The sequence below is a fragment of the Babylonia areolata genome, chromosome 18, assembly GCF_041734735.1.
Source record: "Babylonia areolata isolate BAREFJ2019XMU chromosome 18, ASM4173473v1, whole genome shotgun sequence".
Taxonomy (NCBI): domain Eukaryota; kingdom Metazoa; phylum Mollusca; class Gastropoda; order Neogastropoda; family Buccinidae; genus Babylonia; species Babylonia areolata.
Genome location: NC_134893.1, coordinates 37,961,554 through 37,984,653, shown reverse-complemented (window position 1 = coordinate 37,984,653; position 23,100 = coordinate 37,961,554). Strand labels below are relative to the sequence as shown.

General features: G+C 42.4%; 1 protein-coding gene across 1 annotated transcript; it reads left to right on the top strand.

The window, feature by feature from the left end:
- Nucleotides 1-244: 244 nt before the first annotated feature.
- On the top strand, nt 245-12,112 carry LOC143292733 (outer mitochondrial transmembrane helix translocase-like). Its single transcript, XM_076603270.1, has 10 exons — nt 245-529; nt 1,018-1,062; nt 2,386-2,563; nt 3,706-3,774; nt 4,318-4,406; nt 5,929-5,971; nt 6,401-6,597; nt 7,058-7,108; nt 10,198-10,340; nt 11,526-12,112. The coding sequence occupies exons 1-10, from the start codon at nt 275-277 to the stop codon at nt 11,632-11,634; spliced, it is 1,179 nt and encodes a 392-aa protein (XP_076459385.1). The 5' UTR covers nt 245-274; the 3' UTR covers nt 11,635-12,112.
- Nucleotides 12,113-23,100: the final 10,988 nt, after the last annotated feature.

Below are 23,100 nucleotides of genomic sequence, written 5' to 3'. Positions count from 1 at the left end.
CTTCCCCGCCCCCCTGTGTCGCCACTAACGCCAGTCATCTGGATTCTGCGACATTAATCTACAGATACAAATACAATCTATACACACACACATACACAATATTTGTGTCTTCGGACAGATTTAAACAAGCCTTGCTGTTCTAATCTATGTAGTCATCTTACATACAATGCAGTCTCTGGCTGGTTGAACCAAATTTTCCCGCGAGATTGGAACCGCAAAGCTCTTCACTTCCGAAACACACATTACGTCACTAGTTTCAGTTTCCTGCGGAGGCATGGCGAAGAACCTTCCAAATTTCAAAGACATCATCGCTCGGGCAACCTCTACAGGTATGGAGAAAGTTCCAACCGAAGCGGCAGCACCGATGACAGAAGCGAAAACGGCAATCACCCGTAATGACGTCGTCGCCAAACTGATTTCCACATTCCTCGGGATTGCTGCATCATTCACGATCACCTACTTCGGAGTGAAATGGCTAGTGAATGCCATGGATCCCACCCGGAAAGAAAAGCAGGCTGCTCAAGCCCGGGTATGATTCCAGTTTCATTGATGACAGTATGTTTACAGAGGAATGAAATATGAAATGGCTGGTAAATTGCTAGTTTCCTTCGCGTCTCTGGTGATATGTTTATGGAACCAGTAAGTGGATTGGTTTGTTGCCTTTAGTTAGGTAAACTGTACTGAAGTAGTAGATAATTGTGTGAATGATGAAAGGTCATTCCAGAATTACTTCAGCTGAGGTGTTAAGTGCAGACATTAGAAATAGTACATGCAGGTCCTTGCCTTGTATGTTTTACAAATACACTGAAACCAGTGAGAAAAGTGTTTCTTACAGTAAAACATTGACTACAGTTAATGAGTTATGAACTTAATCATGATATTAATGAAAATGATAGAATGAATTCATAGATGATCATCATATTATTAATGATAATCAGAAAGGCAGTTACTATTTAGATGAATTCCATGTGAACATTTTGATGTAAGTTTCACTGGTTTGTTTCACCTTTTTCACAGGCTCAGAAGATGCTTGAGCAGCTTGGAGTTGACAACGCAACGAAGGTACATGCACTTTTTTTTTTTTTATATGTTCCTCCCAGTCTTGTGAACAGACAGTGCTTCCCAGGATTATGCATACAATAAATTACCCATTCAGTTTTATTTTCGCCTGAAACCATACTGTGGCATACATGTATAAAATTGTCATTGTTCCTTATACTGTTACAGTTCGGCTAACATCATGTACACAGTACAGTTATGTTTTTACCAGTAATTGCATTACATTGTAAAGCCAGCAAATTGTTTTACTTTTAGTATTGAATTCTCACTGTCCACTGCATTTGCACATTTGTGTTTCTCACTCTCTAAGACTGTAACAGTAACAGTGTCAGTGAGTACTTTTTTTCGTTTTCTTTTTTTTCTTTTTTGGATGGTGAGGAAGATGAATAATTTTGATAGTTTCAGTACTTCCTGTTATGAAAATTCTGTCATCACACATTCACTGTTGATGTTCTATAACTGTATAAGTTACGTTTAATTCTGGTGATTGTATTAATTTTGATAGCTGTAGTTTACTCTTTTGTCTTTTGAAAATGCTGTAATCATATGTTTTTTTTTTTAATTTGTAATGATGAAGTGACTATTGCATTTATTGTCTGAAGTAACTTTCTCATTGATTTTAACAAAAACAAAGACTAGAATTTTTCCATCGATAACCCGGTGTTTTTCCCGGTCTGACACTAGTGACAGACAAACGAGCAAACAACAAAACAAAAGCGGGTGGGAGGGGTGGAAAATAAACTTACTGGAATTATTTCTAAACAGACAAATCAAAACATGCTTTCTGTTACACACTGAAAACATAAATGATGTTACCTTGTGTATCATACAAACATCAGTGCATGGTAAGAACTTCACCTTAAAGTTTAACCACCTGGTCTTTATCCATGGCATACCTGTGGTGCAACACTTTGTTTATATCAAAGATTGACATATGCTTTCAGTTGGGCTAACCAGTAACAGCATAGTGAGAGCTATATGATCAGTGGTTTCTCCACTGCAGTAGGAATTCATTTACAGATTAGTCTCATGTGAAGGACTATGACTCTCAAACTAAGAAGCAAGATTGCACTGGCTCTGTGTTGTGTGGCCTTGGGGGGCTATTTGAACCATCCCAGCACCTACAATCCTGAAGCCCTCTTGGCTGAGAGAGTGTGGACATAACTTGGACAAAACACTCTCTTCACTGTATTCATATCTTATCCCAGACAGTCATGACAGTGGCTGCCTCCACTGCTGTTCTGAGGGTAATAGTTAGAGATCATGTGACTATCATATATATCATTAAATGAAAAAAAAACAAACCCACCAACACCTGTGGTGCAGCTGTCAGAGTACGAGCTGTGCATTGCGTCCAACCTGGTGGACCCCCAGTCCATGGAGATCAGTTGGTCCAACATCGGAGGCCTGGAGGACATAATCAGGGACATCCGGGAAACCGTCATCCTGCCCTTCAAACACACTGAACTCTTCCGGCATTCCCCCCTTCTCCAGCCTCCCAAAGGTGGTGTAGTCTTCTTTTCCCTGTTGTGGGAATTGTATGTGAACGAATGTTATGGGTAGGTAGATGGTTGGCTTTATGGATTAGTGAATACATTCATTTTGTTGAGAAAAACTTAATGAACAGGTAAATTTTGTTGAGAGAAACCTTATTCACCCACCTACATCATGATGATCATGCTTACTTAACTCTTTCCAGACGAAGCACAAAACGTATTCGGACGAAGGAATGGAATAGCATTCTCCGAAAGTAAAATTCCATCATGCGCTGTACACGTGATTTTGTGATTAGCCAAGCAGAGTGTGCTATTCTGGGTCACTCCACAATCGAACAGTATGATTGGTCAGCCTGGGATGTGTGGCCCGTCTCGCACGCATGCTGACAAAGTCACTGACCGGTTGTCTGCTCGTGTGCCAGCCTGTTAGCAAAGCGGGCTCTTCTCAGAATGTTGTGAAGTGAACAAGGCAGTGACGGCAACGTTTTAGGGTTGCCGAAGTACTTGAAATGCTACAAACTGAAGGGTCAGACATGGAAGAAGTGGATGATGACAAAGAAGAAAGTGAATTTAATGCAGAAAGCGAGCATGGATATGGTGATTCGGGATGAAAAATCGGCAGTATTTTCTACATATGGCAAAACTGTAAAAATAAGAGGAGAAATTTGATTTTTTTTTATATGTAATAGCTCAACATGTAATAAACCAGTTCTGAAAGTTTCATTTTCTTACACAGTATTTTGTATTTTTTGTAATTTTTTTCAAACCCTTACAAATGGGCCATCAGTGGGGAAAAGCAAGGGAGAAAACTTGTCGTCCCGAGTGAGTTAATGCTTTCTTCTAAACTTAATAGATAAAAGTTTTATTGAAAGAAACCTCGTGCACTCACCAATATAGCATGCTAAGTATATGCTATCTTCTGTTTGTATGGGCCAGATGGTCTGCAAAACTTGGATAGACCATTATTATTTCACACACACACACATGCACGCATGCATGTACATGCACATGCACGCACGCGCGCGCACACACACACATACACACACACCACACGCACACACATTCATATGCAGCCCACATCTTTGCAATACAGTTACACTTACTGACTTAGAAGGATATAAAATAATGAGATTGTGTCTGTATACTTCAGGTGTGTTGCTACATGGACCTCCAGGATGTGGAAAAACAATGATCGCCAAGGCCACAGCAAAAGCTGCTGGTAAGATTTATGTTTAAGATAGTGTGAAAGTATGTATGTACTTGTATGAAAAATTGGGAAGTCTTCTTTTTCTTATCAGAGGGAAAAAAAGGGAAGTGAGAGCGATGGCTGGTTATTTTGTAAGAATTTATGTAGCTACCTTGTAGATTTTGAGTAGTTTCACTGTGGCGTATGATATATGCCTGTATTAGTTCTCATAACATCATTCCCTTGGAAACTGAAATCATGTGTTATGACTAGTCATTGTAGCATAGGACAAGCATGAAGACTTACAATCAACTGATCTTGAAAGTTAATCAGTTGCCTGAACGACCTGTTCATTTCTTACCATCTCTCCAGCTGTCAAAATCATGTCCTCTTGTCATCTAGTGAATGGTCATTCTCCTGGATAAAATGCTTTGTAATGTAAAATGCTGTGATTTATTTATTTGAAAATAGTCTTCACATGTGTATACTGTATGCTTGGAAAGTCATTTTCTACCACACAATACTAATTTAAACATAAGTTTTTAAAGGGAAGTTGTTGCTTTTTTTATTTTTCAGGTGCAAGATTCATTAACTTGCAAGTGTCATCCCTGGTAGACAAATGGTATGGAGAGTCTCAGAAACGAGCAGAAGCCGTCTTTTCTCTGGTGAATTTGATTTATTACCTGTATTTCCTACTTGCTTGTTCTGTCTCTGTGTATGTCTGTCACTCTCTGTGTGTCTTTCTCTCTTTTTCTTCTCTGAGGCTCGGGCTCTGTTTCTGTATGTATGGTTATGGATGAGTGAAAGTACATATTAATTTTATGAATATGATTTTGAACTCCATTTCATTGTTAAACATGTGGGCAAGACTGATGATGTTATGCATCGAAACATAAAATGTTAAGTTGACATGTCAAGAAACACTAATGCAATAATGTATAAACTCAAGAGCATAACAAGTCCGTCATGAAAGAACGCAGAAGTCAAACTCAGTTACTTAGTACATTTATGTATGTCCATGGGTTTGTAACCTTGTCATCCTGTTCTTTGCTTACCATGTATGAGTTCATTGTCATCAGACTTTGTATGACAAATGCATGCTTCATTAGCACTTGAAAAACTTATTTTTAATCAAAGCGATGTTGTTCACCTGACATTTCAGGGAAGATGTATCAGTGTATTTGAATTAAGATAAGGATGATATTTTAGGAAAATAAAACATAACGTTTTATCATTTGAGGAAAATAAAACATAACGTTTTCAACATCTGAGATTTCATGTAAGATGTTTCAATGTATTTAAAGTGAGGAATTGTTTTTGTGGATAACTCTACAATTTTGAAATGAATTGCTTTTTATAACAAACTCCCCTCAACTTGCTTTTTCATTTTATAACAGGAGTATGATATTCCTTACCTCACTCCGGACGATGGAATGCTATAGCGTTCCTGACGTAAGGTAGTGTTCCGGACGATGGAACGCTATAGCAGTTTCAACAGTTAAAAATTTGTCCATGTTTTCCTCATGGGGTAGCATAAAAATCGCAGCTACACTAGGCATTGTGAATGTGTCAAGGGTCGAATGGAAAGTTTCTTCATGAGGTTTCTGTGACTATACACTCTCTGGCCAGCCGTTAACCCTGGTACCCCACATGACAAACGAATCTGCATATGTATTGAAAATGGCGTCACAGGCAATAGAAGTGGAAATTTCTGGAGCAAACTCGATCACGACATCGGTTGTTTACTGCTGCTGAAGTGATTGAAATGCTTCAAACTGAAGGTTTCGACATCGACAAGGATGATGAAGACGTTGAATAAAGTATCTGCAGTGAAGAAAGCTACCAGCAAGAAGATACTGACAGTGACTCAGCTTCTTAGGGCTGTGAAGAGAGGGAGGGGGTAGGGCATACACACAACGGTAGAAGAGGTGTCAGTGGGTCAAGTACAGAGAGTTTCATACAGTTACTTTGTTTTTTGTATTTTTTGTGATTTTTTGCCTAACCCTAACAGATGGGTCGTCTGCATGGGAAAGCAAGGGAGAAAACTGTTTGTCCGGAGTGAGTTAAACATGCACAAGGAAGGTTGCATTTTTGATTCTTTGTTCAAAATGTCTTTTGGTTAGAACACTGACTGCAGAATGAATGGACTTGAGATCAGAGTTAGGATTGTGTTTTCTCTGTTTGCAGGCCATCAAACTGCAGCCAACAATCATTTTCATTGATGAGATAGGTGAGTTAAAACACAACAATGTTATGTAAAATATTGTAATTGCTTTAAAGATGTTGTATTCACGAGAGAGAGAGAGTGTGTGTGTGTGTGTGTGTGTGTATGCATATGAGTTGATGTCTCTGTCCTATGAGTTTTTCATTAAAGAATATCAATTAAGTTGTTGCAAATCAAATCTCTTCTTGAATATTTTGCTGATCTTGCTTTTAATAATGAGATTTATTCTAACTCATATTATTTAACTTTCTGTCATCAAATTTAATTTCTTTTTCTGACATTCATTTTTTTTTTCTTCTTTTTTGTACATTGATTGTGTTAGTCATTATTTGCTGCAACTATCTCTCATGGATATTTTGTCTATCTTGCCTTCAAGAATCAGAATTTCTCTCACAGTATATCAGTAAATCTGATCATCTTCATGTCTTTCATTAGATTCATTCCTGCGCTCACGGACGTCCACTGACCACGAGGCCACTGCCATGATCAAGACTCAGTTCATGAGCTTCTGGGACGGTCTGCTGACTGACCCTGACTGCAACGTCATGGTCATGGGTGCAACCAACCGGCCACAGGACGTTGATGCCGCCATCCTCCGTCGCATGCCCAGCATGTTCCATATCGGTTTGCCGGTGTGTTGTTTATAATTTTTTATTTATTTATTTTTTTTTTTTTTCTTAATTGGAGAATGAGTTGGGGGGTGAAGCTGGTAGGAGGAAGGTAGTGGAGAGGGGTGGGTGTTGTTAGTTATAGAAAAACATCCTTTCTTTCATTATTAAAGTGGATAGCTTGCTTAGAAGAGTGTCTGGCCCCCTTTCCCCACCCCCACGCCAAAAGGTCATTGTTGATACAAGGGAGATGAATGATGTAAACAGTTTTTCAAAGAGTGAAGTGATTTTGGTAATCTTACAATTTTCACTCCATTAAAATTGCCTATTTAGTGATGTCATGTATCTCAGTGACAGTATTTTAATTTTAAACTGTAGTGTTTAGCGATGCAAGTGTTGTTATGTGCATTATTTGCTGCTTGTAGAATAATGTTTATTATATTTAATTCTAATTTCATTCTCATTTTGTTTTGTTATTTTCTAGGGTCTATTGCAGCGCCAGTCTATTCTGCAGATCATTCTGAGCAAGGAAAAGGTAGGCTGTAAAGAAAATCTGGATTTGTGTGTTACATTAAAAGGGCTGTCTCTTGTGAAGATTATTAGCTGTAAGATCATGTTGAGTGAGAAAATTGTTCAGTGGTTTGGGTTTTATATTGTTGCTATTTGAAGAAAAAATATCATAAAACCTTTTTTTTAACATATTGAACACAAGTTTTTAAAGCAAGTTGCAAAGTCAAAACTTAGTCACTATTTATTATATTCATGTTCTCGCAACTGTGCAAAGATTATCGTGGATCATATCTTTATTATTAGATCTGAGTTGATGAACATAGTAAACTTATTGTCACAAAGGTTCCTATTTGATTTACTTTCTTCACCTTCCTTCGTTTGGCAAGATGGCCAAGAAGATTGAGAAGTAGATTAAGAAGCGAAATGTGAGGTCAGTTCAGATCAAAATTGTGAAGGGGCTAAGTACGAGAACTTGGTTTCAAGGTTTTTCTTCATTCCTATTAAACCTCTTACCCCCAGGTCGCCAAGCACTAATCACCCATGAAATCCAATGCCGAGGGGAATGACTCTTGCGATTTTTGATAGTGGGTAATTTTTTTAATTGATGAAGAATATAATTACCTTCTTTTATTGCACATATTAGTTTTTCCTGCATTCTACACAGAATAAAGTTGCAAAAGAATTTTTTATTTCCAGGCTCATGTTGCTTTGTATTTACAACAAAAAAATAAGTGTCAGATTTGTTGGTCAGCTTTGAAAAAAATTCTTTTAATTACAGTATGATTTTCTTTGGAATAAGTTTGTCTGGTCTGCAGTGTCTTCTAACACATCTTCTTTTTTTTCTTTTTCTTACTCAGTTTAAATTGCAATAATGAACATGCTGATTTTTATGTTCTTTTCATTTTGAGGGATGATGTGTTTTCATATGATGGTGGTGAGAAAAACAACAGCAAACAAACAAAAACAAACAACAAACTTACCTCACATGTAATTATTTCATAATGAAAAGAAAAGTATGATCCATTGAACTAGCAAAATCAGGAAGATCATGCAGAACGCCAATAAGTATCAGTGAAATCAACAACTGACAGCATCAATTCCGACTGTCCGGAGATCAGTTCACGAGTTTGGAGGTCCAGCGATCGATTCACAATTTTGAAAGTCTGGCAGTTGATTCACAATTTCGGAGGTTTGGTGATCGATTCATGATTTCGGAGTTCAGGCGATCGATTCACACTCAAAGTACCGACTACACTCTCAATATTGGTGAAACTCATTCAGTCAGTGTCTAGGTCACTCAGTACGATTGACTTTTACGAAATTATCACACATAAATCATCTTCATAGTCGTTCAGATTGCACTACGACTCTCAACAGTCATTAAACTCATCTCGCAACATTGAAACTTCAAAACTTTGGTAAAACTTAACCAAATCAGTAATACAGTCCATTGAACTAGCACAGTAGGGAAGATCATGATGAATGCCAATAAATATCAGTGAAATCAAGACTGACTCACTGACAGTATTGATTTTGGAAGTCTGGTGTTTGACTTTGGAGGGCTGGCAATCAGTTCACTGTATTCAAAGTGCCAACTTTACTCTCATTGTCAGCAAAATTCAGTCAGTCGATATCTAGGTCACTCAGTACTGTTGATTTTTCTAAGATTCTCACGCAAAAATCATTAAAATGGATCAAAATCATCTTCAGAATCGTCGTTCAGATTATGATAAAGCTCTCGGCAATCATCAAACTCATCTTGCAACTCAAAAAATTTGCAACTTTTTCAAAATTCAAGCAAATCGTACTCTGAAAAGTCTCGTTTATGTAAACAACAATGGTTGCGCCCATAGTAAGCACATGTTCAGCAAGCATTACCGGGCAAGTTTGGGTGTTACACTACAAGCCGCTATCGGATGTAAATGTTGAAGGAGGGTTAAATAATTCTCCGTCCATTTCAAGTTTCACAGAAACATATTTTGATAAATGAGAACACCAGGGCTTGCATTGGCAAGTCAGTTTCATATGAAGCAGACTGAAGCATATGAATGACTCAACAGCTGAGATGTGTTTATTACCACTTTCACGCATATGCAGTTTCAAAAGAAGGTCCAGGCCTATCAAGAATGATAAAAGGGCTGAAAATAGGACATATTGCTCAGTGAGCTCAAGATACTGCACACATAGAAACATCCAGTGGCCAGTCCAGTTCCTTAGTCACTTTAATTTATTTTGTTTCTAGTCTGTAGTACAAACTGATAGTGATGCCACACTCAGGGTTGAGGCATATGATTAAGATGTGTAATTTCTGTAGATAAATTTAGATGTCTTCTGCATTCAGGGCTGGTGATTTTCATGTGCTCTGTTATCTATTGCACTGGTATTCTTTTATGTGTAGGACAGTTTTTACCACACTAGACAGCCAACATCCATTTTGGAAGGAGTTATTAAATGTATTTAATTTTATTTGATTTAACAAATACCTGTTTATCCATGAGAAAACACAGACTAACAATTTTTATGCTATGTATTGTATGACCTTCTGCAAAGTGGGTAAAGAAAAATGCCTTCTTCACACTCCTTCGTTAGTGGGCTGCAACTCCCACGTTCACTTGTGTACATGAGTGGGCTTTCATGTGTATGACCGTTTTTGCCCCTGCCATGTGGGCAGTCATACTTTGTTTTTTTGGGGGTGTGGATGGGGGCGATGTGCATGCCAGGTAAGTTCTTGCTTCCAAGAATGCTAACATGGATAACAGGATCTTTACCATGCGTATTTGATCTTCTGCCATGCTTATGCACATGGAGGGGTTCAGGCACTAGCAGGTCTGCTCATCTGTCGACCTGGAATATTAGTAAAGATCTCCACCCTTTACCCACCAGGCACCTTGACAGGGATTTAAACCTGGGAATCTCAGATTGAAAGTCAAACACTTTAGCCACTCAGTTTTTGCGCCCATCATCTTCTTTACACTAAAGCGTTGCATTCAGAGTAAACTCAAGAGAGATATTAAGAAAAAAATATAAATAAGAATAAAGAAAAGAAAAAGAGAGTAGAAGGGAACATATGAGGTACACATAGACTGACAGTCAAGGCAGAGTGTGAATGTGCAGGTTGCATCATTGAACTATGCTGAGCTGAGCGAGCTGATGGATGGGTTCTCTGGCAGCGATCTACGAGAGGTGTGTCGTGCAGCTGCCGTCACTACGGTCCATGACTACTTTCATGGGAGGCCCCACGAGATCCAACAGCACAGGTTAGTTGTCTGGTGAATGTTAGTTTATTCTATAGTGTCTATGCTTTTTGTCATGAATTTGACTGTTTTGCAGGAACTATATGTTTTGAAGTTTGTTTTATAGACATGTCAAACAGAAGCATTTGATAAAGATGATTTAAGGATCACACTGAGTGGCTGTAAGCAAATCATGTCTGTTGGGTTGAATATTTGAGTAATCTGTGTTTGTTGTCAGATGTTTAGTGATAGATTTCTAAATGATTCCTGAACCGATTTACATCGGATTGGTCGCAAAGCAAAGAGCTCAATACCAACTTTCTAATGAGTATAAAATGAAGTGTTGGTTATTTAAGATGAATTTACAATCTTAATTTAAGTCCCTGTAAAGGATCAGTTTTAGCAAGTTCATCACTGAAAATTACAAACTACGAAAGCATTGATTTATAAACATACAATAAAAAAACATTAGATTTTATTAACACATCAAGTAAAAGCATTAGATAGAATTCAAAGATGTTCATTCAAATGATTTCCTTCCATGATAGGAATGTAAAATATAGGGTGTCACTGTGTTGATAAACATGCTGTGTCAGTGTACAATTACTCAGACACACTGTTAGTTTTCCCATCAGTTTTTTTTTCTGAAAAATATTGTTAATATACCTCACCTCTTATTGTTTAGGCATACATATGATATTGAATGACTCTTGACATTGTGTGTGACATTGGCCACATTTCCTGAACATTATCAGGAATGTCTGTAATGGCATATATTTGATATCAAACAAATGATCTTTCCTTGGGCACAACCACAGAATACGCTTTTGTTTTTAACACTTAGAAATACGTGTTGTGCCTTGCTGTTTGTGGACAAGTTTGCACTGGTAGAACGTTTCATTTGATCCAACGTCCATAAGCTTGAAAATAAAAGGAGATTCAGTTTTTACTTTTTTTTTCCTTAAACCAGTTTTTTTCTTCTTTCTTTTGTTAGTATCTTTTTTTTTTCTGTTTGAAAATTGTCATGGATCTTCCTCTTCTATCATGCTTTAATTCACATACATACTTTTCATTTTACCTTCCCCTGCTTACCCCCCTCCCCCCCACCCCAACCACCCCCATCATTCAAGTACCTTTCCTGACAATGAAACTTTTTTCCTATTTTTCTTTTGTTTATTCTTCCCCTGCATTGATTGTTTGCGTTGGCAGTGGCAGCCTTCGTGAGATGACGATGCAGGACCTGCGGGTGGCCATCAACAAAGTGCGACAGACCAAGAGCATCTCCCACGGGGTCCAGCCAGTGATCCAGCTCGACTGATGGCAACTGGAGCGTGTGTAGTGTTGTGTGTGGCAGTGTTTTACATGGTGTGTCTCTGATAGGGAACAGAAGGCAAAGTGAGTGGTTAGAATGCATGTTATCAGCATTGTTTAGGAGGAGTCTGGTGTGGTAACTTTGGTTGGTTGGAATGTGTTGTGAGGTGTTGTTTTTTTTATTGTTGTTATATTCTTTTTCCAGCACTTTTTTTTTTTTTTGTTCCTAGGTTTCCTCTAAAGATGTGTTTTTGGTGAGTGGAAACAGCACTGCTTAGAACATGGCTCTTCAATGTAAGAAAAATGTAGACCGAACAGTGGATATTCAACCGAACAGTGGATATTCAAATTTGTTGTTGTTTTATTTACCATACCCTGATATGGTGGTTTAGAAATGAGAGCCTTTACTGAGATATTGACTGAAGACTGAAGGAGTTGAGGAGAGAGTATGGAGAGTAAAAAAAAAAAAAAAAAAAAAAAAAAAATGGGGGGAATGTGTCAGATGTTTTCATGTTCCTGTAAAGGTATAGGAGACTGACTGGAAACAAGGGTGTTAATCTGAGAGTGTTGCAGGAAGGTACAGTGCAATTTGAGTGGATGGGGGTGAATATGACGGTGGAGTAAATGTTTCAACAAAAGCAGTCTTAACATGAAGAGATGTATAAAAAAAACACCTCAACATTTTACTCACAAAATGTGCTGTCCATGGTCTGTCTTTGGTGTTAAGGATGTGTGTTTCGATCATTTTGCTAGTTTGCTAGCTGCGATTTTTTGTTTTGTTTTGTTTTTTAGATTTTAAAATATGTTGAGTGCTCATGATACTTTTGATGAGTGTGTTTGGGATCTCTTCTTCCATTTTCCATGTATATATATCAGTCTGTATATTTTGTGGGTTTTTTTTATACTTTAAAAGATTATATGTATATGTATTTTGTTGTTTTTGTTTAAAAAAAACAACAGATTGACAGTAAGTCCTGAGATTAAAAACTGGACAATTGGACACCGCACCTAAAAATTTTAATCATGGGATTATAATCCCTTACGATTGAGATTGCGCCATAATTTTAGCTTGATTGACCAAACGAGCTAAGTAAGTTTGTGACCTGATACAAGTCTTTGTCAGATACAAAACATGAGTGTCAAAGAATTGATAGACAGACAGAAATACGAAAAAAAAACTTAGCCGTATGAAGAGCACAGGATCAGGAGTCAAGATGGGTGCTGGAAAAAGGCCGCTGGTCAGGGATGCACAGGGGAGGTAACCTACTTCGGGAGGTTATCGGCCGTAGCTACTTTCGTTTTCTCCGCATAGGCGGGTAGTAGTTTGCACAGGACAGGAATCAGACCCCTGCTGGAGTCTGCACTAGTGGGTCACGGTAAGTATGTTACTTAAACGTAATTTTAGGAAGAAAATTTCCTTTCCTGTCCATCATAGGCTGTGTCTGGTATTTTTCCCACTTAAGATTTCAAGAAAATATTAATTATTCACTCTTTTTTCGACTATATATCTTCATTTTATTTTGCTTTCGCTTTTAGCAGTATTCTGAATGGTCATAGATTACACTCTTTGATGTTTTTTTTTGCCCTCTTTCACTATGAATTCATGGTGGTATTTAAAAAAAAAAAAGCGAAAAAAAAATTAAGAAAAAGAAAAAAGATATGCTTGGCAGTATCTTTAGTTTTCCAAGTAGCTCTTACAAGAGTGTCTACTGATGGATGCTTGGCAGTATCATCAGTAAACATTTCGTGTTTTTTTTTCTACTAGCCCATACTAGAATGTCTACTGGTAAGAGTGTGCTTGAGATTGATGAAATAGTGTAGTGCATCATTAAAGAAGAAATACTTTGTACAAGTGTATGCAGTTGCTTTTATGATTTATGTTTGGCTTTGGTGTAACGACAAGATGTTTCACAGCATTTTACATGGTCAGTCACAGTGCATCTTACAGTTGTACCACATTTCATATGAATTCCAAACTGTCTTTGGACAATAGGTAAATAAATGGGAGATTATTTCATACTCACAAAGGAAAGAAAAAAAGGCAATACTGCAAAAAATATATACATTAAAAACAACAACAACCAAAAACCACACACACAGGGGCTATGCAAAACTGCAGAAATACATATGTATGTGGAAAAATGTCATAATTCTGTTTATATACACACAGAGATAAAAAAAAGTAAATTCATGAGAAAAAGAGTGTGCATGCTGAAAGCAGAGAGATAAGGGTGAGTGGTTCTGATCAGTGGCTTATGAATACATGTACCACATATCGACATGGCCTCCGTTTGGTTTTGCTTCTACCTACCAAGCTCTGTTAAAAATACATGTACTTTTTTTCACTTATAAATAGATGAAAATAGAGCAGTTGCAAATCGCTGCTAATAATAATAGCATTCAACCTTGTAATAATTAACCAAAGTTTTGGTTTATTGAGTGTCAGCAGCAATGCATAATATGATTACCTGTACTGTTAGTAAGTAGTCTTGGAACTATTTAAATTTGCAGAATTATTAATAGAACAAAACATGTGCAGATGGCAGTTTGCTAGTTTGGGTCAGTTGTCATTATTGCAGATTGATCATTATGTTCTGCTTTCAGTGTCATATTATCCTCAAAAGGAAAGTGAATGCTTGCAACAGCTCCAGCAACAATACTATCAGTTGATCAAAGCAAACACAGCAACACGCTTAAATTGTTGTGGTATCATGACTGAAGAGACAAATAAGAGAGTGTAGTCAAAGGGCTTTCGGTGCTTGTTTCATCCATGGTTTTTTGTTTTTGTTATTCTCCCATCAGTGCGTCTGTTATTGCATAAGAGGTAAATACTAATAAACTAATTTTTAAGTGTGGGGTTTGTTACTTCTCCCCTCCCCCCCCCCCCCCCCCCAAAAAAAAAAAATTTGATGGTAATAATTTGCAACTAATTTTAAAGAGATTTGGGAGTGGTCTTTTTCAGCTGGTGATCAAAACATTGGGAAATAATGCAATTTCCTTCTCCCATTCTCAACCGCACATCAAATCAATCTTCAGTAATACAGTAACTTTAGAAACATACAACGGCTGTACATCCCTCTCCCCCCGCACACACCCTCCTCTCTCCATTTTTGTACTCTGTTCCTGAACGTGGTTCCTGTTAGAAGGTTTGTTGCTGTTATCAGAAAGTCATGAACTGGTTGATACTGAAAGCTTGGTAATGTATGTACATATGGATACATATTTGTCTGCAGCAATTTGTTCTTTTATGTTTGATGGATTTTTCACATTCTTGTGAAATGAAGGTTTTTTTCTGAATGAAATAAAAAGATCATGCCTTGTCACATCTTTCTTGTGTTTATGTGCTTTGCAATGATTCAGACATTCTTTTCATTTTCTTTAAGATTCTGTTTATCAACAGCATAATTATTTTTTCAAATAATGTCTGACTTTTCATAATGAGGGAATGGGTGTATCAAGTGCAAGATTGTTTGAACATACTTCAGAGTGAGTTGAGCTGAGCATTCAAGCTTCACACACGTCAAAAGCACTTCACACAGGTCAAAAGCAATTGTCACACAGCATGAGATACAAAACATGATGTTTTTGGATATTTAATGCAAGAAAAACATCATAAAAAATAAGACTTTTAAATTGATATGCAACAAATGTAGTAAGTAATCTCTAGAAGCTCCAGTACCATTACTTATTTTACACAGTTCTATTATTTTAATGGTAGCATCTGCCCGAGTCTTGTCCTGGGAAACTTACTGGAAACAGTAACAATATTGGCACCAATGAACAACAACTGGCAGAGAGAACCAGTCTTACTGCTGCCACAAATTCATAATGCTCACTGCGATACAAATGTACAAATACTGCAACAGTAACATTTGTTGTAGGGAGGGAATGACACTTGTCAGAAAATACATGGAATGTGAATGCAGTCATAAGTCTACTTCCTGTTGCATATTTCCTACAAATTACATCTGCTTGTTCAACACTTTTGTTTACACATATCAACCACCTCTTATACTATTTTACACCAACATGGAGAATGAATGCTTGATAGCTTACCAAGTTTTGTTTCTCTTTTTTCTGTTTTCCTTCATTTTTTCCCCATCACAAAGAAAGACTGTCAGTCAGTGTACAGCAGTTTGCTGAAGTACATTGCAATGTTAACTGTGAACCATTTTCATTAAGCAACATATATGCGTATACAAAAATACTTATGCACCACCACCACCACCCCAAAAGTGCAAATATCATATTGTATTTCTCTTTTTCGTCACAACAGATTTCTCTTCGGGCTGCTCTCCCCAGGGAGAGCATGTCGCTACACTGAGAGCGCCACCCATTTTTTTGTATTTTTTCCTGTGTGCAGTTTTATTTGTTTTTCCTATCGAAGTGGATTTTTCTACAGAATTTTTGCCAGGGACAACCATTTTGTTCCTGTGGGTTCTTTTACATGTGCTAAGTGCAGGCTGCACACAGGACCCTGGTTTATCATCTCGTCCAAATGACTAGCGTCTAGACCACCACTGAAGGTCTAGTGGAGGGGGAGAAAATATTGGCGACTGTACTGTGATTTGAACCAGCGTGCTCAGATTCTCTCGCCTCCTAGGCGGACGCATTACCTCTAGGCCATCACTCCACATTCATTGTAAAAAGCACACTTCCCTGCCAAGACCACAAATGGTGGTTTTCTGTTGCAGTGTGCACCATTTATCAAGACCACTACATGACAATAACAAGTGTAAATTTTTGGTCTGGATTCACACTACTGAAAGTAAAAGGCACATTTCAGTGTGGACAGACCACTCTTGACTTCTTCATACATTAATAACAACTCATTACCAACTGAAACATCGACTGATTCAATGAGAAGTGAAGCACTATGGCTAACATACCATAGAAAACTCAGTGAAATACAGTCAAGAGTGAAAGACATTGGTAAAAATCATCCTGAAAGTGCTATATACATGCACGTTTCCTTGATGCAACAACATAAAAACACACCAGTTGCACCACAATCACATTATATTGAACATTCTCAACGGATTCTGAACAACATTATGTAAAAATACAATCCAGCTTTGGAAGCTTGAATGAACAGTATATAAATCAATACTGATGATGTATTACTTGGTCACTTGTTCAGGAATCTTCCTTCTGTTGGAGTGAATCATCTTGATGTGAGTCAGCTGTCTGGTGAGATTCATACAGGAGATCAGTTACCGTTTCCTGAGAGAATCCTCATGTCAGGAACTGGAAAATTATTGTACAACACTCGGTATTGTTCTCTTTCAAAATACCTGTTGCAGCTGTATGCCATGTCGTACTAGAATGCAACACTGCATGCCTGTCAATTGGACTTGGTTCATGCAAATTCCAAGAAATGTCCACTGCAATGTTAATGTGGTCACTACCACCTCATCCAATACCACCACCACCACCAGATTTTGCCCTCACTAGATGTGGGGGAAAGATGAGCATTCCTAGACACAGGTCCCGTCGGCCTTCCTTCCATTTACTGACGGAGAAAGGTTAATTCAACAGAATAGCCATGAAGGAAACAACAAATTAGTGTGTGACTTCTATACTTTGTCATTTCCATGAAGGAAACAATTTGTCCACTTACAATCATTTTCACTCTGCCATCCTGTGGCCTTCACGACGACCTACAGAAGAATTCCACACTTACATGTCAGAAATTCAAAAGGGGGACTGAATGGGGGTAATTCTTGTGGGTCCCCAACTTCCAGATTCTGTAACAGCATTCTAAAAGCAAAGGGGCATAGATCTTAGTTGCAAATATTACCCATTTTGCTATTTGCCTGACCACCCGTCTGTCTCCCTTGCTGGTTTCACAAACCGATATGCTTATCCACCAACACTACAACACACATGACATCCACCACACTATCTCAACACCCCCTTTTTGCATCCTGGCTTCCACACCATGTTACCAGTTCATGGCATTTCTTTTTAGGAGATAGGAGGAGTTTGTATTATACTCCATGTTTGGTGTTTACATATACTTACCATGTCAAACTGATGCAAACTAGGCCTATGGTTTGCTCTGTTTGGCCAAATTTCGCGCGGCTAACAGCTATAAGCGCTAAATCATTCCGTGGCCATGAACGAAAATGCCCCATGAGAACCACGGCGGAGACGCGGGGACGGACGGGCGGGCATTCGAGTTTGACATGGTAAGTATATGTAAACACCAAACATGGAGTATAATACAAACTCCTCCTTTTGGTGTCATATACTGTACCATGTCAAACTGATGCAGAATTTAAAGCAAATGGAGGAGGGCAACGCCTACTGGTTCGTATGGGGAGCCCTTGAAACTGAGACGGCAGTGTTAGCCGCGACAAAGGAAATCCCCTTGGAACCGTCAGCCCTGGTCATACGGAAATCCCGGAGGTAGAAGTTGATGAAGGGATTCTCAGACCGCCAGAAGGCTGCCTCCAAGACATGCTGCAGTGGTACCGAGTGCTGGAAAGCAGCCGAAGTAGCTATGGCCCGCACTTCGTGTGTTCTGGGATTAAGACAACTGATATCCTTGTGTGCATGAGAGTAGGCTCTACGAATGACTTGGGAAACCCAGCGGGAAATGGTGCCTGCAGTGATATCTTTCTTGTAATTCTCATTGAGGGAGATGAGAAGGCGCCTCTGAGAAGAACGCCTATGGCGAGACCTATTTCAATAGTATTTGAGGCACCGAACGGGGCAGAGATGCCTATCTTCATCATCTTGGGCAAGAATATCAGACAAAGGTCTGACCCTCAGTGAGAGGGGGAAGGGACCTCGGGGTCTTGGTTCTTAGCCAGAAACTCTGGAAGGAAACGAAGAGTGATGGAACCATCTCTGTGGAAGGCCAGATCTTGTGGCATACCACTAAGACCATGAATCTCACTTCTACGACGGCCCGTGGCCAGCAACAGAAGGAAAGTGGTCTTGAGAGTGAGCAGGTCAAAAGGAATAGTCCCCAATGGCTCAAAGGGCTGTTTTCGAATGAAATCCAGCACCAGGAACAAGTCCCAGAGGGGCACTCTTATGGGATTCCTAGCTTCCTTCAGAGAGGCGCCCCTAGCCACTTCTCTGAGCAGGAAATCAGCTTCAAAAGCGGGACCACCTAGCTGTTTGATAGTGGTACAAATGGCAGACCTGTACCCTCTCACAGAACTAGCAGACAGGTTGAGAACCGAGGAGCAGTGAGCCAGAAAGTTGGCCAGCTGCATGCTCGTAGGGTTAGTAGGGGGAATGTTCTGAGCTGTACACCAACTCAGCCATTTCTTCCAGCGAAAGTCATACAAGGTCTCTGTTCCCTCCCTCCTGGCTTTGGAGACTATGGAGAGGAGGTCGGAGGAGGCACCCCCCTTGGTCAGCGAGGCCGACACAGAGGCTGACCGAGGGGTGGAAGACTTCAATGGTGATGCTGACAGTTCCGCCCGCACAGCAGCCACGCGTGCAGGTGGAGCATTTGAGGATTGGAGTGAGGAATGCCCGAACGAGGCTGCCTCAGCAGATGAGGTTTGGTTTCCAGTTCCAGTGGTGGAACATGTGTCAGGGACTGAAGGACCGGAAACCAGGGCTGGGCTGGCCATTTCGGCGCAATGAGGATCATCTGCGGGCGTTCCAACCTGGCTTTCCGTATCACCTTGGACAGGATTGGAAAGGGAGGAAATGCATAGGCAATCAGACTGCTCCAGTCTAGAGAGAGAGCATCCACTGCCCATGCTTCTGGGTCGGCGACCGGAGAGACGTAAGTGGGAAGTCTCTTGCTGACCCTTGTCGCAAACAGGTCCACCATCGGCCGGAACCACTGTTCCCACACTCCTTGCAGGGTGTCCTTGTCCAGGGTCCACTCTGTGTGTATGACACTCTTGGACCTGCTGAGAGCATCTGCCAAAATGTTGTCTTTCCCTGCTATGTGTCTCGCTGAAAGTGCAATGCCCTTGCTGTGGCACCAACGGAGGAGAGCCTCGGTCCGCAGAGAGAGGTCTGCCGAGTGCGCTCCCCCCCCTTTGTTCACGTAACATGCGACTGTTGTATTGTCCGTGAACAAGCGAATGGTCTTGCCGTTGGCCTCCGCCATGAAGTGCTGGAGAGCCCTGCGAACTGCCTCCAGTTCCAGAACATTGATGTGGCATAGGCGCTCCTCCGGGGACCAAGTCCCTGCTGCATGGAGTGAGTCCATGTGGGCTCCCCAGCCCATGGAGGAGGCGTCTGTGAATAGTGCCACCTGAAGAGTAGGTGGGGCTATGGGCACCCCCTGTGTCAGAAGAGGGGTGGTTAACCACTCTGATGTCACCTCGAGGAACCACTCGCCCAGACATATCCGGGTATCCCATGGCTGAGTGCTCTGGGACCACCGTAGCCTGAGTGCCCTCTGAAGAGGGCGCTTGAGAACCCTGCCCAGAGGGATGAGAGGTGCCATGGACTCCATCATGCCCAGGAGGGAAGAAAGTGTCCACGCTGTTGCTAGGGAGGAATGGCGCAAGTGGTTGAGGAGGCCTGCCAGACGGTCCCACCGATCTGGCGTCGGAGAGACTATCATAGACCGCGTGTCGAATCTCATCCCTAAGAAGTCGAAGGACTGGCTCGGGGACAGATCGCATTTCTCCTGGTTCGTGATGAAGCCCAGTTGGGAGCACAGGTCTAGAAGTCTGGCTGTATGACTCTGGCACAGAGCCTGTGACTGGGCCAGAATAAGCCAGTCGTCCAGGTACACACAGAGCCGAATGGACTCCTACCGGACGATTGACACCAATTCCCGCACCACCTTGGTAAACAGGAAAGGGGCAAGGGACAGACCAAATGGGAGGACAGAGAACTGGAACACTCTGTCCCTCCACACGAACCTCAGGTACCGGCGGGATGCCGGGTGGATGAGGATATGGAAATAAGCATCTTTCAGATCGATGGACGTCGCCCAATCGCCCCGTTGCATGGTCTCCCGAATCTGTGCCTGTGTGTCCATCTTGAATTTTATCTTGGGGAGGAATCTGTTGAGGGGGGACAAGTCCAGGACTGGTCTCCACCCTCCGGAGACCTTTGGAATCACGAACAACCGGCCGTAAAAACCGGGGCCCGGGTCCGAGAGTTGAGACATCGCCCCTATGAGGAGTAGGTGCGATATCTCTTTCTCTAAGACGTTCTCCTGCTCCATCGAGCTGGGCACATAAGGAGGAGGAGTGGATCTTAGAGGGGGGCGGTCCCCCACCCAAGGGAGCATGTACCCCGACTCTAGCACCGAAACAATCCAGTCGTTGAGTCCCAGAGCACGCCACTGATGAGCGTGCTGGGACAAGTTTCCTACTTGGAGGGGCTGAACGACTGGCGGTGCTGAATCGGGGCCCAGTCACTGGGGGTGCTGCCTTCTGGCCTTGGGCATGGCCGGACGGCTTGGACGGCCATGAGGTGGTTTGTTCCTCTGCCGCTGATTCTGAGCACGCCGCTTTGACTTAGGAGGCGAGGTATATGGAGGAGCCCTGGTGGCGGGTCTCTTCAATGGCATAGAACCCTGGCGCCCCTGGGAGGAGTGGGCTAAATATGAGGCCACCTCCCTGTTTGTCTCTGCCCTGTGGCTGACAAAATGCGGCGCATACTGGCTGAAGAGGGAGTGCTGCTGTGCTGGGATGGACCGCAGGGCAGCCCTCTCCTCTACTGGAATGTTAGAGAGGCGGAGAACAGCATCTCGCCGCGCTAGCACAGTATTGAAGTGAAGGCTGGTAGCTGCGTCTGCAGCTGCCGTGAGACCAGACGCTACTCGATTGCCAAAAGTGTTTAACCTCGGGTCTGAGAAGAGGCCAGGCAGGCCAGAGGAAGGAGACTCCGTGTCCTGCTGAACTGGACGTCGTTCCCACAGCTCATTGGCTCTGTGGAGGAACGCGTCAAAGAAGGTATAAGCCGTGGAAACCTCGAGGAGGCAGCGGCGGGCCAGTTTGTCCCACTCTGCAAATGTCTTAAAGGGAAGAGTGGCTGAGGTGGGGAAGGTGGTGCGCTGTGAGACCAACATCCTGTCCTGCACGGAGGGCTCTGCTTCCCTGTAGGCAGGGTAGTCCTGTGTGTACCAGGACCACACTCCTCCCTTGGAGGGATCTTTAAGGAACTTGCCTGGGGCAAAAGCGCCCGGGGCAGAGAGGGACTCCCTGCCTGGAGGAGGGATGGAAGCAGCACCCCTGACGGTGCGGGCTGGCTTATTAAGCCACCCCTGAGCCATTTCTGGCACTCTGAGTCGCCTTGTGGTTCTGGAGTTAGAGTCACCTGACCGTAGGAGGGTTAAGGGTGACAAAGTTGCCTGAGGGACTGATTCAGCATGTGTGACCCTACTGGGAAGGGTCAGTTCGAGCTCGGCAAAATCCGAGTTTGGTTCAGGCTGGTCCCTAGGGAGGCGTGGGCTCCATCTGTCGCACTGGGATGGGGGCGAAGAGTGCTCATCCGCTTGTTCGTCCTCATCCGAAGACAGGGGCTGTCCCTCTTGTTCACAGTCCATCCCCTGCTGGGTGCCATCCCAAGTGGATGTACCCACGGGGGCGTCCTGTGGGCTGTGGTCAGCCCAGCGGGATGAGCTGGGGTGATCCCGAGCAGGGACCCTGGTCTCCTCTGTTATGTTCTTGACAGCTGAAGAGGGTGGGGAGTGTGTGGGCCGTAGGTCCAACCATGCTTGGGATGGTGGGTGCCACACCTTCTCAGAGAGAGCGTCCCTGGACGCCAGAGGGACCTACGAGTGCTGTGAGGGGACAAACACCCACTCATCTCCTTTTAGGACCGAGGGCTGGGTAGGTGGGAACGTTAGGCTCCCACGGGCTGAGCGGGGCCCCTCAGCTGCCGTCGGTCCTGAAAAGGAAGCCGTAGTGACCGTGGAGGTCACCTGCGTGCTGACAGAGGACCGATTCGAGGCTGTAGTGTTAATACTGGTCGAGGAGCTCGACCTGCCCGACGAGGAGTCAATCCCTCTTGTCGGGGCTGTGTGTGTCACTCTGTGGTCTGTGCTGGGTTGGGTCCGGTGGGGAGCGGACCAGGGGTTAGTCCCTGGTCCTCCCGGGAACCCAGCATGCACCATAGGTGCATCCCAGTACGGGTAGAATGGGGGATACCACCTGTGGGCACCAGCCATCCCGTGACCCCAGCCCCAAGGGTCACTGGCGTCTTGACCTCGCTGAAGGGAAAAACCTGGCCAAGTCGGAGGGAGGTCAGGTCCGACTTGGGTGTCAGACAGGCCGAAAGGCCGGCGGTCTGACTGCCCGGAACCGCCTGACACGCGTGGGACTCCCCCAGCAGGGGAGACCGGCCAGATAGCGGGAAGACCTGCAGAGCAGGTTGCCACGCGCCCCGAATCCCCTCCCGTGGGGAGACTGGGGTGGCTTGGCCCGGGGTGGGCAAAGTGGAGGTCTCCCCCCGGAACCAAATGTTTTTCTCCCCCAGAAGGAGGTGGGGGAGGGGGGTCGACCTTGGGAGTCCGCACCCAGCCGCGAGTTCC

Coding starts and splice junctions, on each gene's coding strand:
- LOC143292733 (XM_076603270.1), top strand. CDS start 275: ATGGCGAAGAACCTTCCAAATTTCAAAGACATCATCGCTCGGGCAACC. Junction 4,407..5,928: donor CAGAAGCCGTCTTTTCTCTG/GTGAATTTGATT, acceptor CTCTGTTTGCAG/GCCATCAAACTGCAGCCAAC. Junction 5,972..6,400: donor CATTTTCATTGATGAGATAG/GTGAGTTAAAAC, acceptor GTCTTTCATTAG/ATTCATTCCTGCGCTCACGG.